Source organism: Lemur catta, chromosome 7 (genome assembly GCF_020740605.2).
Source record: "Lemur catta isolate mLemCat1 chromosome 7, mLemCat1.pri, whole genome shotgun sequence".
Classification (NCBI taxonomy): Eukaryota; Metazoa; Chordata; class Mammalia; order Primates; family Lemuridae; genus Lemur; species Lemur catta.
In genome coordinates, this window is record NC_059134.1 from 106,957,654 (window position 1) to 106,975,589 (window position 17,936).

The window sequence follows — 17,936 nt, forward strand, 5'->3', positions numbered from 1 at the left end:
ACACCACTCCATGCGTCTGAGAGGGGCTCAGCACCTCCCACTGTGACCACAGGACGAACACAGTCTGGAGTGTGCACAAGCGGAGGGTCCCGAGCTGCGGAAGCTCCCGTTCCTCTCTTCCTCCCTCCCTCCTCTTACCTTCCCCCTCCTGAAGAGCTTTCTGATCCCCTACAGCTTCAGGCACCAGCTTCCCGTAGGAGTGTTTCTCACTGGAGGCAAACTTCGCTGTATCGAAGTAGACAGACCCATTGGCAACATAGCTGGAAAACAAAAAAGGAATTGGGGGCGGGGGTCTAACAGATCCAGAGACACTTCCCAGGACAACAGCTGGAACATCGAGCAGGGTTACAAAGTTGTGAAATCTGTGGCCTGCTCAAATCTCTGCTCCTCCCCACTCTCCGCAACGGGAACTCAGAACCACCCCAGCCGTGTGGACCGAGCAGGGCGGTGACAGGGCGTGTCCCATGGCAGAGGCAGCCCCTGCCACCCGCTGCCTGGCATCCCCCGGCCCTGCCAGTGTGGCGCAGTGTGTGTGCGGTACGCCCTTGCCTCTCCTTGTCCACCCCTCCCCGCCTGCCGGGCCCAGCCAAGGCCCTCAGCCTCCAGGAAGCCCTCCAGGTCACGCCAGCCCAGAATGACCTGCCTTCTCTGAGCTCGGGCTTGCCCATGCCCCTCAGCTGGGCACAGTCTTGTGCTGCCCCACAGGGCTTTGTGTTCAGTGGGGAGGGGGGCAGCACCATCGCTTGCTAAGAGCCTGGGCTGCTCTGGGCACTGTGCGTGGAGCCTCTCACTCCTCATCTGTCTGTGAGGCTCCTGCCAGGGGCGGGGGTGGTAACCTGAGGCTGGGCACGGGGCCCCACCCCCGCCGCACAGAGCGGCTCTCCTGGAGCAGGTGCCAAGCACCGCAGACACTCGGGGCCCAGCTGCCGTTCAGTTCGCTGGCTTTTTCTGCAAACACTACTTCAGGGGCTGGAGGGGTGTTTGAGCCATTCCAGCGCGGCAGGGCAGCCCATGATGCGATCACAATAAAAAGCCGCTGAAATTTCAGCCAAGAAGCTGATGAAATGCACCCTCCCCTGGGTACAGCCCCAGGCGAGCCCTCTCCGTGTCTGTGCCGTGGTGCCTACGTGTCCAAGGAGCCAGCCGTGCTCACACTCACCACCACACAGCTCGGGGCTGTGACCAGCGGTCTTGACCACCTCCTGGCAGACTTTGGGCCGGGTCCTCACCACAGCCCCAGGGCAGGCTGCTGGGCCCGCCTGAAGGGGCTGGCTAGCCAGACCCCTGCTCTCAGCCCCCGGCTGCGGCGACCCAGGTCCTGGGCTGGGCCTGGGGCTGCAAGAGGAAGCCTGAGAGGGTCTCAGGGGATTGGCGTGAGCGCAGCCGACACCCGCTCCCCAGCCCCGTCCTCCCTGCCTCGAACAAAGAGGTAGTGTCTTGTAGCTAGTGCTAGATACCTACCATGATGGTAGCTAATAAGAAGTAAAAATCCCAGACGGCTTTAATTATAAAGCACTTCTAATTACAGCAGCAGAACTGGGAACTAAGTGGCCAGAACAAAGCACGGTCCCACAAGGGTCGAAGCCCCAGCGGGGGCCCTTGTGCTTACCCGTAACCGTTGTCCACGATCTTCTGCACAAAGTTCACGATTTCCGGCACATACTCACTAACCCGGGTTAGGACGTCTGGAGGGAGAACCTGTTCGTGATGAGAGAAAGTCCCTGGATTCTGCCTTCTGAAAACTGCAGCCTCCAACAAACATGCTCCATGAAAACAAGAAGCCCTTAACATCACACAAAGAACACACAAAAAGGGAAAAAACAAAAAACAAACCCAAGAAGCACCTTATGCCCTCGGCTCAAGTTCACTGTTGACTTGGCACTTAATTAAGCTGCCCAGTGAAGACGGTGAGAATCGTACAAGGCCTCTCGGCTTTACCAAAACAGGAATTCTGAGATCAGGGCCCTCGGCCTGGCAGGGAGGACGAGACAGCTGGGACACTTACGTTCAGAGCCGCCATGTCTCTGTGGAACTCTCCTTCCCAGAACTTGGGCAGTTTGGAGAAAATGGAATTGTCAGTCACCCCGCTGCCGAATGTGGAATCCAGCCAGTCAGAAAGCAGGTCCTTGGCCTCTTCCAGCAACACCTGAAGACAGAAGCAGACACCCTCAAACAGGCTGCCGGTCTCACACAAGCACACCTGGTACGGTCGTGTGAGCCACTCAGTGCCCGGAGTTCAAAGATGAGCCACGCACAGCCCGATCCTTGGATCCTTGGAGAGCCGCCGTCTTCTCGGGGACAGCGATGCTCAAATACGACACTCCACAGTGGGAGGTTCTCATGTGAACACGGAAGAGCAGACTCGACAGGGGCCGGGGCTTTGGAGGCTTGGTGAGTCAGGGGCCAGGGTGGGCTTGGGGAGGATGCACGACCTGGGCTCCTGGAAGGTGGGGTCACGGACAGAGGCGGGGCAGGAGGGCACACAGTGTGTCACCTACAGCACCGACACCTGGTGCACTCCAAAAAGATTCAGGCTGGAGACAGCCAAAGGTCAGGAGAGACAGGCAGGGCCCTGGGCCTGGAGGTCCCGAAGGTGCCATCTCCCAGATGGCACTGACTGAAGACACCTGTCCCACTTCACGCACCACAGAACAGGAGGGAAAGCCAGCAGTCCACCACGACCTGGCATCTGTGTGACCAGTGCCCCATGACCACACACGCTGTTGGCATGAGACACGTCCTCACTGCGCTCATGTCAGCAGGCAGAAATGTCCACCCTCGACCTGCCTTGGAGGAATCTAGTCTTCGCAGCATGGTGACTCGGAGCAGGACAGGGCTGTTGCCCCGTGGTCTACCATGGGAGCAGGAGGCAAAGAATGGAGGCTGGAGAGAGCGAGCGCAGAAAACCACCTGGCAGAGAGCGAGGACACGCCAGGTGGGCAGAGTGCCCACAGCACTGACAGAGAAGGGCACAGGGCCCCACGTGGGCCAGGCTCCCCGGGCACTCCCTGCCAACAGCTCCCGCATAAAACAGACTTTTGTTGCTGGGCTTGCTAAGTGGCAAGGCAAATCTGCAAGGATGCTCACGCCCTCCCCGTCACAGTGGGGCACACAGGCATCAAGGCAGGGCAGGCGCCCAGGGAGGCAAAGGCTGCCAGGTCTGCTGCCCAGAGCGCAAACACTAGGACTGCCACAAGTGCAGGGACAGAAACCTCCGAGGGGGCTGCAGTGCCTCCGAGTGGGTGGTGCCCCTGGCTCTCAGGGACGCATCTGTGTTCTGGCTCTGAGGATCACCACAGGTCATGACCCAGCAAGAATGAGATCCTTGTCAAGGTCACCAAATTCCCAAGGACATGAGCAACCATGAATGGGAGTCAGTAGTGATGACAAAAAACAGATTGGCACTTCCAAAGGCTTCAGATACTACAGTTATGAGGTACACAATAAAAAACAGTAAGTATTAAATGTTTCAGGAAATAAAGATAGAATCACAAGAGGATAAGCAATAGCAGGCAATAAAATACTATCAAAATGGCCCAGGCAGGTTTGAAAATACAAAGGAATAGAACTTTTAGAGATGAAACATATCCACTGATGAAATAAAAATACTCAATAGGATAGGTAAGCTAGCTGGAGAGAGAATTAGTGAATGGGAAGACAGAATTGAAGAAGTCATCCAAAGTGAAATAGAAATAAGAAATGAAATAATAAAGACAGGTTACTAGACACAAAGTATGCGACAAAAAGATGTGATTCACTTCTAATTGGAATCCCAGAGGAGAGGAAAGAGGGACTTGAACAGAGGTGATACTTGAAGACACATCTGGGAATTTCTCAGAACTGATACAATAACCTACAGACTTGGGAAGCACAAAAAATACCCAACAGGACAAGTAAAAATAAATATCATAGGCTAGGCATGGTGGCTCATGCCTGTAATCCCAGTACTCCTTGGGAGGCTGAGGCAAGAGGATCACTTGGGCCCAGGAGTTCAAGGCTGCAGTGAGCTATGATGATGCCACTGCACTCTAGCTTGAGCAACAGAGCAATACCCCGTCTCAAAAAAAGAAAAACATCTCTTATGATATCTTACTGAAATTGCAGAAAACCAAAAAGAGAATTTTATAAGAACCCAGACAGAAAAAATATATTTACCCATAAAAGAAAGGCGATTCTAAGGGCAACCAACTATTCTCAAAAAGAGCCAACAACAGAAGCCAGAAGACAGCAGAAAAATCCCCAAAGTACTCAGAGAAAAGAGCCACAAACCTTAACTGCACATCCAGCAAAACCAACTTTAACGAACAGGGTGAAGTACACACGCTTCGACATATACAAAAGCTGATTCCCACTAACACTTCTAGAACAGTGTTTCTATAACTCGCCCGAAGAAAACACTCAGAGTTGCTGGTCAAGCACACAGATTACCAATCAAAATGTGCATACGATGAAGTGCTAGAGACTTCCGGTTTCCAGTTCCTTACGTGCAAGGAGTTTGGAAGTTGCTACTCTGTCCTAACAACAGGTAAAAAGCTGAAAAGACTAAAAACCCAACAACTCTTCTTAGACTCATAAGAGAAGTGAAGTCACAGGGAAAACCGCTGTCCCCAAACAGGGGACCACCAGGAAGCAGAGTCCCAATCACCAGGGGCGAGACTCCCAGGCTGAAACCTCTGTGGCAACCAGTTGCCGGGGCAGGAAAAGCAGAACTGGAATCAACAAACTGCTGCCGGATCCGTGTCAGCAAGTCTGAGAGCTAAAAACTCCAAGGTGACCCAGTCACAGGGGGCCCCACACTTGTGGGCTTTCCCTCCAGAACTCAACCGGGTCCTCACGATGAATGTCTGAGAAAAATCTCCTGGTGCTTCCACATCAAGAAGGAAAAAGGAACCACAGGAGCTCTCTGTTCTTCCTAAGAAAGTGCCCGCAGGACAACCACCTAACCAGAGCCGAAGTTTCATCAAAGCGGAATCTCCCCGAGGAAGGGAAACACCCAAACCTATCAGGGCCTGGCCTTACACCTGGGAGGGGGAATCTCCAGCTCCAGCCCTCCTGCTCCGGGTAAACGGGGGGTGGCTGAGGAAACACCTGTGAAGTTCACAGCCCCCGTCACAGGCTCACTAAGAGACTGAGACCTGACCGTGGGACTACAGGACGCCCCCTCCCCTGCGTGTGACCCCCACATTGCTAAGCCATTCCCAGCAGCTCTTTGATGCATACATCATGTCCAGCTATCAGGAAAAACATCACAATCCAGTCTGTCTCCCTGGATGTAAGGAGAAAAATAAAAGAAAAAAAAAATCACAAAAAATCACATGAAAAGGCAAAATACACGGTCTGAAGAGACAGAACAAGCATGAGAACCAGACAGGCAGGTGTGCTGAGATGATCGGATCTGGAATTTAAAACTACGATTGACATGCTAAGGGCTCCCGTGGACAACACAGACAACAGGCAGGAACAGACGGGCGATGGAAGCAGAGAGATGGACATCCTTGGAAAGAACCAAGGAGGAACACGAGAGATGAAAAACACGTAAGAGATGAAGCACCTCGGATGAGCCCGTGAGGAACCACAGGGGCTGAGGAAGGGGCCTCTGAGCTAGGGGCCTCTCAGCAAAAACCGCCCAAACTGAAGACCAAAGAGAACAAAGACTGAAAAAACAGAATATTTAGGAACTATGGGACAACCACAAATGGTGCCACAATGTGGAATGGGAAACCCAGAAAGACAAGAGAGAGAGAAAGGAACAGAAGAAACACCTGCAACGATCGCGACTAGGAATTTCCCCACGTTAATGTCAGAAAACAAACCACAGATCCAGGAAGCTCACACCAAGCAGGATAAATGCCAAAGACCACTTAGGCATATCATCTGTAAACTGCAGAAACTCAAAGATAAAGAAAAAAGTCCTAAAAGAAGCCAGAGGAGCTCACCCGGAGAAGGGCAAAGATAAGAATTGCATCTGATGGGCTGCACCTATGCCAGCTACTCAGCAGGCTGGGGCGGCGTCGCTTGAGCCCCGGAGTTCGAGAACGGCCTGGGTAACATAGTGAGACCCCCATTATCAATAAAAAGGAAAAAGAATTATACCCTACTTCACTGCAGAAACCACATAAGCAAGAAGAAAGTGCAGTAAAATATTTAAAGCATTGAGAGAAAATATCCACCAGCCTAGAATTCTGTACCCTATGAAATTATCCTTCAAAAATGAAGGAGAAATAGAACTCCTCAGAAAAACAAAAACTGAGGGAATTTGTTGCCAGTAGACCTGCCTTGCAAGAAAGGTTAAAAGAATTTTCTTAGAAGAAAAATGACAAAGGTCAGAAACTCAGATCTATGTAAAGACAGGAAGAGCACTGAAGAAGGAATAGTGAAGGGAAAATAAAAGCTTTCATTTTTTAAATTCTTAATTGATCTAACAGATAATCTGTTCAACATAATAAAAGCAATAATGTGTTCCCCGCACATGCTTATGTATAGATGCTCATGGAAAAGTAAAACGAGTGACAGCATGACACAAGGGACACGAGGGAGGAAAGAGGTTGTTTTGTTATCGTAAGGCCCTCGCACTGCCGGTGAAGCAGTGTAACATTATTTGAAAGTGGACTTAGATTGGTTGTAAACTCCAGGGCAACCACTAAAAACAGCAAAAAAAAAAAAAAAAAAAAAGTTAAAAATCACAAAAAGCAAAAAAAATGGTGGAAGAAAAAATTGGAATAAAACACAAGGGTAAAAAATACAAACCAGTAACCAGTATGGTATTAACAGATATTGATCCGACTGTGCCAATAGTCGCTCTGAACGTCAGTGGCATAAATGCACCAAGATGGATAATCAGACTGGATGAAAAAACAAGGTGCAACTATGTGCTGTCTACAAGAAACCCACTTTAAATATAAAAACACAGACTAAAAGTAAAAGGATGGAGAAGATACCCCAGGCTAACACAATCACAGGAGAGCAGGAGGACTGCTCTATTAATGATTCCAGACGGAGCAGACTCCAGAGCGGAGCAGTTCCCAGGGATGAAGACGGGCACCAAGGAATGAGGGACTCGGTTCTCCAAGGAGACAGCAACCTGTAACGGGCACACACCTAGCGATAGAGCGTCAAAACGCGTGAGCCAAAAACCAGCAGAACTGCAAGGAGGAAGTTATGAATCCAGTATCACAGCTGGAAAACTTCGATGCTTTCTATCAGCAACGAACGGCAACGTCTGCTCTCAGACCACAATGGAATGAAACCAGAAATCAGTAACACAAAGAAGTGGAAAATCCCCAAATACGAAGGTACAGGTGACAACCTACCACTTCCAAATGGCACGTGGGGGCATTCTGTGGGACTGAGCCCCCAGACCCACGGGATCTGATGCTATCCTCAGGTACACGGTGTCAAAGCTGGACTGAATTACAGGACACCCGGTCAGCGCCTGCTCACAGAGCGACTGGTCCTCAGGGCAGGGGTGGGGAAGAAATCCCCGTGCACCTTGGTGACCACAGGTTAAGGATTCTGTATTGAGAGGGTGAAAGACACTTGGTTTTTTCCTATCACAAACAGAAGCCAATCTGAAAAGGCTGCACACTGTATAATTCCAACTCAATGACATTCTAGAAAAGGTAAAACCAAGGAGACGGTAAAAACACCAGCAGTTGTTGGGAGCTCAGGGGAAGGAGGGAGGGATTAATGGCCGGAGCACAGAGGACATTCGGGGCAGCGAAGCTCCTCTGCGTGGCAGGGTGATGGTGGCTGCAGGACGGTACGCTCTTGTCCACACCCGCAGACGGACAACACTGAGAGCGACCCCAGTGCAAGCACGGATTCTGGGTGACAGCGTGACAGCGGTGTGTCAGTGCAGGCCCACTGAGGACGAGGTGTGGACGGTGGGGGGCGCTGTGCGTCTGTGGGAAGGGGGTACGTGCAGCCTCTCAACTTTGATGTGAACCAGAATCTGCTCTATAAAATGTGCAGTCTTTTGAAAAAGTGATAAAACGGGTGGAAATGGACAAATTCACCATCAGAGGGGGAGTTTTGTTTGTGTTTAACAAACTCTGCGTGAATAGGTTAAACCAGGAGGAAGAAAACAACATATTAACAGCATGCTAACAAGCATGACTAGTTACATAGCACATAGAATTCTGCACCAAATGACAGGCGAACACAAAAAATCTCGAGAGAGAGAACACTCAGAAAGCAGTGCACACGGTAGGCCACAGCTCGAGTCTCTGTCCACAGGTCCAGCACGGGACAGACCACGCTCTGTGACCACTGGGTAACTAAGTCATAAATCAGTAACAAAAAGTTAATCTGGAAAATCCCATCTATTTGAAAATTTAAAACATACTTCTAGACAATTCCTGGGTTAAAAAAAATGAAAACGGTTATTAAAATTGTTCACAAGTGAATGGCGTTGAAATTCTTAGCAAAAATGGCACTCAAAGGAAAATTTATGGCCTTAAATTTTTTTTTTTAATTAAAAAAAATTTTTTTAAAGCCAGTCAAATTTAGCGGTGGAGGGTTGCATACTACGGCCTTAAATTCTTAAACCAGAAAATAAGTGAAACTGCTAAGAAACGAGACAAGAGCAGACTAAAGCTGAAGCAAAAGCAGCAGTAACAATGAACCGACAAGAACTGACGACACACACGGACCACAGAGGATCTGCACAGCCCGGGTGGACCTCGGAGATGGTTCCAGACACAGTATTTAAAATTCCAACGGTGTCTCGCATGGAACTCGACAAGCTGGGGCCTCAAACTACACCTGAAGAACAAAACCAAGATGCAGTGTCTTTTCCTACCCAACACCTGCGACAGACAGGGCTGGACAACGCGGCCAAAGCACAGAACCAAGACACACGCGGAGACCCGACAGGTACCGGAGAGGGGTGAGCGTGTTCGTCCGTTTTGTGCTGCTACGACAGAACACCTGAGGCCGGGCGATTTACAAAGAAAAGGAATTTATTTCTTACAGTCTGGGAAGGACAAGGTCAAGGGGCCACATCAGGGAGGGCCTTCTGCTGGTGGGGACTCTGCCGTCCGGAGGTGGCGCGGGGCATCACGTGGCGGGGTGCTCACCAAGAGCCCACCGGCTTTCCTCGCAGACCCGCTCTCACGAGAGCCCGTTACTCCCTGGCCGGACTCACCACTCACCAGGGCTCTGCCCCCTAAAGGCCCCTCTCCTCAATGCTGCCACGCTGGGGGTTAAGTTCCAACATGAGTTTCGGAGGGGACATTCACACCACAGCAATTAGTATCTGGGAGACAGGAGAATGCTTACAGAGCAGCAAGGGAAAGACCACTCACCCCGTGGGAGAGGGGTGGACGAGGGGCGCAGAGTCACAGCCGGAAGCAAGCGCGAGACAGGATGTGCAGGCTCAGGGGAGGACGGAGACAGGCAAGTTCAAACCACAATGATCGCCACCTCGCTCTCGTGACCAATGAAAAGGAAGCACCTGACAATGCCCGTGTGGCTGTGTGTGCTGATACACAGCACGCCAGCACATGGTAGTGGAGGGAGAAATCCGCACAGACATTTCTGATGTCACTATGCCGACGAGAGTGAGCACAGCAGGCCCATGGCTCCACCCTGGGCAAGGCCTACCTGTGGGGTCGCTCTGGGCTGGCGTCAGGCTAGACGCCAACACTGAGAGGCTGGGACACCCTGCCCCACCCTAGCAGCTGCCGTGGACTGCTGAGCAAACACTGTGGTTTATGCAGACAGAACCCAGCTTCCCCTGCAGGCAGGCGGTACCCACGTGACGGCGCCCACTGAACCCTGGGCAGAGTCTCCCACGGGCTTCCCTGGGAGAAACATCTCCCACGGTGGCTGCACTTTTTCCTGGTGGGGGAGAACATGCCGTGTCCCCTGCACAGGGAGGCTCCGGAAGCTCCCAGATCCCCACAGGCCCTGCCTGACCTCCTCCCCTGCCGTGTCCTTGCTGTGCAGCTGTGACAAATCTCAGACAAGAGGACCGCTCTGTGCTGAGCCCACCGGTCCTGTGAGTCCTTCGGAGGATCCCAGCACGTGCAGGTGGCATTGGGAGCCCCGACACGGCCAGATGTAGCCCTGCAGCCCTGCAATTCCACTCCCAGGTGTGCAGCCTGAAGCAAGTCTTGCAAACGGACCCCACGGACGCTACAGGACAACCAGAGACCCCCACACCACCCGTCCTCGGGGAAACGCAAACCGGAGCCCCGGGGAGGCACCACCTCACACCCAGTGGCGTGGCTGCTATCACACGGACCGGGAGAGCACCCGCCGGCAAGGACGGGGAGACGGAAGCCTCGTGCCCTGCTGCTGGGGTCGCACCACGGTGCAGCCACTGTGGAAACGGCAGAGCAGCTGCTCAGATGTCAAACATGAAGTGTCGCACGACCCGGCAACTCCTCCTGCGGGTCCGTCCCCGGGAGCAGCGAGTGCGAGTGCAGCGGCGGGAGCGGGGTCTGGTCTCCCGCGGGCGAAGGAGGGAACACGGCGCGGTCTGTGCGTAAGGACCGAGCACCGCTCGACCGCAGTCGGCCGGGCCTGACCCCGGTGTGACCGGGCGGACCGTGAGGACGCCGTGCTGCGTGCCATGAGCCACACACAGAAAGGACAACGCTGCGGACGCCGCCCGCACGGCTTCCCGAGGGCGGCCGGAGGCAGAGACAGGCGGCAGAGCTCGCGTCCGGCCGCGCAAAAGCTCCGGGACCAAACGGCGGCGGCGCGACACGGCCACGGCGGACGCTCGACGCCGCCGACTGCGACTGCGCGCCTGAAGGCGGTGGCGACGGCGAACTTTATGCGTAACTTGACAGTTTCCAAAACGTGGAAAGACTGAGGGGAAAAATCACAGCAGCACAGGTGGTCACAAGGAAACCTGATTTCGGGTCCCAGGAGAGCAGACAAATGGGTCGGCCAGGCGCGCTCGGAGGAGCGACAGCCACCACACGGGTCCCCAGAAGCGCGGCCCGAGCGCGCCACAGAGCACGCGCATGCGCACGCGACTCGTCGTCAAAGCTGGAAATGAGCGCCACCAAGCCGTCGGGCGTGGGGGCCCAGGGACAAAACTACAAAGACACGCGCGCGTGAGGGGCATTCACGGCATTCAGGGCGCGGCCGCCGAGGCGGGGCCCCGGGCCGGGGTGAGGATCGCCACAGTCCCGGCGGCGTCCCGCGGGCGCTCCCCTCGCCACCCCGGCCGCCCTTCCCGGCTCCACGGAGCCTCTGCACGGGCGGCCGGCAGAGGGCGCCAGCGCGCAGGAGAGCGGCCGCCGGGACGGTGCCCAGGGCGGCAGCCAGGCGACGGCCGACGCCAGGGCCCCAACGCCCACTTCACCCTAAGTCCTGCTCCTCTTTCTCCAGTTGCCGCCACCAGGAAATGCCGAGGAGCGCCCAGCGCATAATCTGGGAAGGACTGCCACCGAAGGCCGCTCCCCCACGGCCCCCCGGCGCCTCGGGCTTGTCTGCTGGGAGTGACGGGAGGGGCCCGGGCGGACTTCCAGGGGTCCCACGTCTCACCCCAGTGGCACGGCCGGGAAACCGGGCAGGCGGGTGCGGAGCCCCGGGAAACGGGGCAGGCGGGTGCGGAGCCCCCGGGGAAACGGGGCAGGCGGGTGCGGAGCCACCAGGAAACGGGGCAGGCGGGTGCGGAGCCCCCGGGAAACGGGACAGGAGGATGCGGAGCCCCCGGGAAACGGGACAAGCGGCTGCGGAGCCCCCGGGAAACGGGGCAGGCGGGTGCGGAGCCCCGGGAAACGGGACAGGCGGGTGCGGAGCCCCCGGGGAAACGGGGCAGGCGGGTGCGGAGCCCCCGGGGAAACGGGGCAGGCGGGTGCGGAGCCCCCAGGAAACGGGGCAGGCGGGTGCGGAGCCCCCGGGAAACAGGACAGGAGGGTGCGGAGCCCCCGGGAAACGGGACAAGCGGCTGCGGAGCCCCCGGGAAACGGGGCAGGCGGGTGCGGAGCCCCCGGGAAACGGGGCAGGCGGGTGCGGAGCCCCCGGGAAACGGGGCAGGCGGGTGCGGAGCCCCGGGGAAACGGGACAGGCGGCTGCGGAGCCCGGGGAAACGGGGCAGGCGGCTGCGGAGCCCGGGGAAACGGGGCAGGCGGGTGCGGAGCCCCCGGGAAACGGGGCAGGCGGGTGCGGAGCCCCCGGGAAACGGGGCAGGCGGGTGCGGAGCCCCCGGGAAACGGGGCAGGCGCGTGCGGAGCCCCGGGAAACGGGGCAGGCGCGTGCGGAGCCCCCGGGAAACGGGGCAGGCGGCTGCGGAGCCCCCGGGGAAACGGGGCAGACGGGTGCGGAGCCCCCGGGAAACGGGACAGGAGGGTGCGGAGCCCCGGGAAACGGGGCAGGCGCGTGCGGAGCCCGGGGAAACGGGGCAAGCGCGTGCAGAACGGGCGGGGCCCCGACTCGGCCGCCACAGACTGGGCCGCCGCCACGGCCACGGCAGAGCAGAGCGGCCCGTCGGGCCGGGAGGCGCAGGGCGAGGCCGTGGGGCCACTTCCCTGCCGGTGCGTCCGAATCTCACCTCCGCGCAGCGGTCCACCTCCTCTCCCGCGACCCGGCACTGCATGGCCTTCTCCAGCGGCTCCGCTGCCAGCTCCACCGCGCGCTGAATCCGCTCCAGCATCTGCTTTTTGTTGGGATCTGCGGTCTCATTTAATTTTACTGAAAATGGCTACAACCACAAGAAGATGTTAAACTTATCAGACCCCGCTCAGCAAAACCCAGAGTTCACAAAGGTGACTCAAGGCAGGAAAGAGACTAGTTTTCCCCGTGCTCCCTGGCAGGAAAGAAGTCTGCGCCCCCAGCAGCAGGGGGGTGACCAAGATACCCTGAAACCCCCCTGGCCCACGCACGCCTGGCACTGCCCCTCCTCACACATGACTTCAGGGGGGCGTTACACCTCTGTGCCTCAGGTTCCCCAGTGCAAACTGAGTGTGGGAACAGTCCTCCAGGGACGTACTTCCAGGGGATAAAATAAAGTGGTCACCCAGGGAGCTCTGAGATGTGCCGGCAACACCTCCATCACGACAGCACTTGAGCCTTGTTGGCCTAAAACACCACTAAGCTGTTTTTTTTTTTTTTTGGAAACAGGGTCTCACTCTGCTGCCCAGGCTGGAGTGCAGTGGCATCAGCACAGGCCCCTGAAACTCAGACTCCTGGGCTCAAGCCATCCTCCCAACGCAGCCTCCCACAGTGCTGGGACTACAGGCAGGAACTACCAGCCAAAACAATTTATTCTAATCTTGTTACGTGATACAAATAACTATACATTTATAATAATCTTACTCAGAATGAAAATATTAAATTGGAAAGAGCTGATTTTTTAAAAAATTTCTGAAAATGTACAGTATTACCTATTTCAGAAGTTTAACATAGCTTCTGCATCTCAGAAGTTTTTGATTTAGTTGTGACCTTGATGTTGAAGATTGGAGAGCAATGTTAGTAAGATTTTTACACGTAAGTGTAATTAGTGGCATCGTGATAATTCAGATGTTGTCCCTGAAGTGGCAGGGACCCCACCTACTTTCCACTGCATCCCTGCGTGTCTTTCCTGGTGACTTTCTCACAGGCCAAGGGGCCATCAGTGCCCCTAATGGAACTGGCTCAAGTACCATTCACGAAATGTCAGCTGAGACTGACACCACCCTGGAGACAGTGACCTAGGAGGGACCGAGGGCAGAGGGTGAGGGGCCCACCTTGAGGGCGGCGCGCACGTCCTCCAGCAGCCGCGCGGCCTGGGGCCGCTTCTCCCGGTACTGCTCGAACAAGTGGTTCTGCCGGGCTCTCCTGATGATCTGCGGGGGAAGCAGACGCTGGGGCTGTACTGAGAGCCCACCTTCGCCCGGGCACCACAGGCCGCTCTCACACCTGGCAAACACTCAGGGAGGGTGACGATGGTGTGGGGACAGCCGTGGGTCCCAGACGCGCACAGCATCATCGACCATGAACACCCCCTCCCCCTCCCACCTGCCATGCAGGGCCCAGTGCCTGCCGTGATCTTTCCAGTGCTTCGGGAAACAAGCCCCGCGGGCCCCGGCTTCCCAGGCGGAGCTACACGGAAGCACGTGTCACAGCAGCTCTCCCTTCCGTAAAGCACGATGGGTGGCTGACCCTTAACCAACTCGATCCCTACACATGCAGGTTTCTAACAACGTCTAAACGTTTGTAGCATATGATTACATCAGTAGCATGAATTGCATGCAGCATCAATTCATTGAGGGGATTCAAATAATGTTTATTAGGTCAAGACCTGAGCTAGCTCAAGCCTACATCATTTTATTTACTTATCAGAAAGTCCTGTCTTTCTTCATATCATCCAATGTATTTAAAACCCAATCTTGAAAACCCCTTTACCTTATCATCAATATCTGTGATGTTCATGCAATAAAAGACATCAAATTGGAAGTAATCCTTCAACACTCTTCTCAAGATATCAAAAGAGATATAGGACCTAAAGCAATGAAAAACAAACATTTCCAAACTGTACGATATGTACAGCTGAGCCTTGAACAACACAGTCTGACCCGTGTGGGTCCGCTTATACTGGATTTTCTTCTGCCTCTGCCTCCTCTGAGACAGCAAGACCCTCCTCTTCCTCTTCCTCCTCTGCCTACTCCACAAGAAAATCACAAGGACGAAGACCTTAATGATGATCCACTTCCACTTCATGAATAGTAAATATATTTTCTCCTCCTTATGATTTTCTTAATAACATTATCTTTTTCAAGCTCACTTTATCATAACACGGATCATAACACACATGACAGAAACGTGTGCTCATCGACTGTTTGTGACATCAGTGAGGCTTCCAGTCAGCGCTAGCTGGTAGGAGTCAAGTTCTGGGGGAGTCAAAACTCATTCACAGATTTTCGACTGCGTGGGGGCTGGTGTCCCAACCCCAGTGTTATTCACGGGTCAACTGTGCAGAATCTTGGCACAGCAACCACAATACATGCACGTCACGGGGTTCTGTGGCTTTCACCCCAACAGCCGGGGCTCACAGCTGACTCTGCCTCAGGCCTGAGTGTCACAGACACGCAGCACCGGGGGACCCCCACCAAAGCTTGAAGGACGAGGAAAAACTTTAAGGTACACAGAAAAGTGTCTCGGTAGAGTCCAGGATATTCACAATGGGGCTATGGGCATTTTTCTTTTTGGTGACCTTTACTCTTTCGGCAGTGAATATGGATTTCTTATGGAATTAAAATTTTCATCTTAAAAATAAGAAAAGTCCAGGGTTGCTCTTCCTTGCAAAGCTCAGGTGCTGTGGCAGATGCGGATGCTGGCTGGGCCCTACCTGGCATGCCCCATGTGAGAGGCGTCGTAGACGGTCGGCCCGCAGCAGTACCACGTCACCTTTTTGCCATCTTGAGGTATAAACACGTCCTTGGTTAGGAATTAAAGAACAACAATCACAAGAAATGCAAAAACACTACACAGGATCACCAAAAGTATCAGCAACAAGTATCACAGCGTGGTTTGTTCTGTACAAACAAATTCATCAAGGACCGTTTGTTTCACTGTGGGAAGTCACGAAGGTCTGGGCAGGGACCGTGAGACCATCTCAGGCAGTGGCACCTTCCCACGGAGAGCCCTGGGTGGTCGAGCCTCTTCCGCCCTGGATCTGCTCCTCTATGGCGGGCGGGAGGCGGTAAGCGCAACACACACCCGTATTTTTGGTTGAAATGCTGCTTATTTGACAACAATCGCAGCTCATGTTTATGGAGCACCTGTGACGTGCCAGGCATGAGCTAAGCCCTCAAACTGAGTCACGTCTGCTCCGTGCAACATCCTTAGGAGGCCAGCGTCCTTACTGTCTTTTCACAGCTGAGGAGACTCAGGCTGGGAGCACTGGCTGGAGTCTGTCCCTGTGCAGCCAGGACCCCTGAACCAAAGCCCTGCTTGCAGCCGCTCTGGCACGCTCCCCCCGCACCCAAACACCCTCCAACCTCTTCAGGAGATGTCATTGTCAACCAGTTCCATAGGGAGGACGAGGAACGGCCCACACCTCTCTGCCTGTCTCCTAAGTGTGCTTGCTGATGAAAACTCCAGTCAACCTACGACCAAGCCCTCTCTGAAATCTCTGGAGCCACCAGCCATGCCCTGAGCAGAACGAACCAGGTAAACCCTGTTCAGGCAGGAACCAGTTCTGCCTTCTGGAAAGCGGCTGGGCTCCCAACGCCACCCTGCAGGCCCGCCACTCTGCTGCTCGGCCAGCACAGTGACCCCTGCTGCAACCACGTGGCCGCCTGAAAGGCCGCCAGCACCTGCTGGCTCTGGGTGACTGTGTGCATTCACACCCGGCAGGGCCTGGGAGACAACTCAGGGTGATCCGGCCCGGAAGCCAACGGGCAGGCTTCCCAGCAGGCCTGGCATGCCATGTGTCTGAGTCTCCGGGGACAGCCCTGCCTCTGGTGACAGAGATTACAACACAGTGAGCAACGGAAGGGTCTTAAACTTGGATTTATGGGACTCCAGAGATCGACACAATGAACAGACAGCAGTCTGCTATCTAAGGCCCACAGGCCGTCCCTGCCCCCTGTGGGCACACGATGCGACTATCTGAGCCCACCTTACCTTGTTCCGGGTGAGGCTGTTGTACAGGCGGAGCTTACACGGCTCGGTCCCAGCGGGAGGGGACCACTGAGGCTGCACGCAACGGCCTTTACCTGGGAGGCAGAAAGAGCAGGGTTAAGGTCGGGGTGCTGGGAAATGCAAGTGGCCACTTCACCTGGAGACTTTGTATCCACTACGGACTATCATTCTCAATGAAACATGAAACAATGTCGAAGGCTCCGTGTCAAATACAACTGCTTCTTTCCCCTGCTGTGCTCCCATTCTGCGCGGGGGTGTATCCCGGTGAATCCTAACAGCCCCAGCAGGACTGAGGAGCACCTGCCCGAGGATCCCAAGCACACCCTGCTGCTCTGCAAATATTTGCCTCTTGCAGGCTGTGCGCACGCGGCCTGTGGCCTGCGGGTCAGGCGGGGCCGCGGTGCTCACCAGCCCGCGCGTGGCCCAGCTGGGACGGTCTGTGCCGCTGCAGCCCTGGGAACCGCCCCTCCCAGGATCCTTCTCCTGGGCAAGGTGAGGGTTTGGGGGACTCTTTGTGGGACACAGGCCACCTCCAAGCCCTGACAACAGAGGTCAGGGGTCAGTTCAGAAACAGCCACCCCCATGGCATGGCAGGCCGGGCAAGCATGGCTCCAGCCAGCCCCTCCGCACCCAGAGGCTGGGAGGCGAGTGGCCAGGCCCAGCTCCGGTCCTGCAGCCTGACAGGCTCTGATCCGGACGCTCCGGCTCTGAGCCACAGCGCTCTGTCCTGCTGTCCCTTTCAGAGACAGCCCTGAGCTCCACCCCAGCCCTCAAGCGGGTCCTTGCTGGCCCCTCAAGCCAGGCACTTCCTCCCAGGCAGTCCCCTGCTCCCTGCTCCTGCCACCACCTAGGTGCCCTTCTCCGTGCGTTCTGGCCGCTCCCCCCACCAAACCTGGGGGCTGCCCCCGAGCCTCTGCCCGTGTCCACCCAAGGCCCTTCCTGCTTCCAGGCCCAGCTTCCAGCTCAGCAACAGGTGTCCTTACACACTCTGCATTTCTGAGGCCCTGAGGGGCACAGTGCTGTCCCTGGGGCCTGCAGTAGCCACAAGGGTGATTATTCACACCTGCAGCCTCCGTCCCGCAAAGACAGCACCTCAAGGGCACCTGGTGATTTGCTACTCACCGAGCCTGCCCTGCTGAACCCACTCTGCTCCTTAGTCCTCGCCCAGAGCCACGCTCTGCCATGCACCTCTGACCCCGGCACGACATCTGCCCCAAGAGGGGCTTCAACAGGCCTCCAAGATGGAAGCTCTCGGCACCGACTTGCTCCCACCCCGTCTTCCCCAGCAGTCCTCGGGCAGCTCCTAGGGCACCTGCTTCCCTCCTCCCTGTCTCTGGCTCCTGTGCCAGAGG

The 17,936-nt window shown here is 55.5% G+C and overlaps 1 protein-coding gene across 4 annotated transcripts in view; it reads right to left on the reverse strand.

Annotated features, from left to right (window-relative positions):
* The window catches only part of CARS1 (cysteinyl-tRNA synthetase 1), a 51,037-nt gene that overhangs the window by 21,483 nt on the left and 11,618 nt on the right, over positions 1-17,936 (reverse strand). For all 4 annotated transcript variants that reach the window (XM_045558470.1, XM_045558471.1, XM_045558472.1 and 1 more), the window contains 8 exons: positions 16,567-16,658; positions 15,287-15,375; positions 14,344-14,440; positions 13,686-13,784; positions 12,512-12,661; positions 2,006-2,146; positions 1,610-1,698; positions 139-260 (listed from right to left, as the gene is read on the reverse strand). In XM_045558470.1, coding sequence (XP_045414426.1) covers positions 139-260; positions 1,610-1,698; positions 2,006-2,146; positions 12,512-12,661; positions 13,686-13,784; positions 14,344-14,440; positions 15,287-15,375; positions 16,567-16,658 — 879 coding nt within the window. The remainder of the gene's footprint in view (positions 1-138; positions 261-1,609; positions 1,699-2,005; positions 2,147-12,511; positions 12,662-13,685; positions 13,785-14,343; positions 14,441-15,286; positions 15,376-16,566; positions 16,659-17,936) is intronic.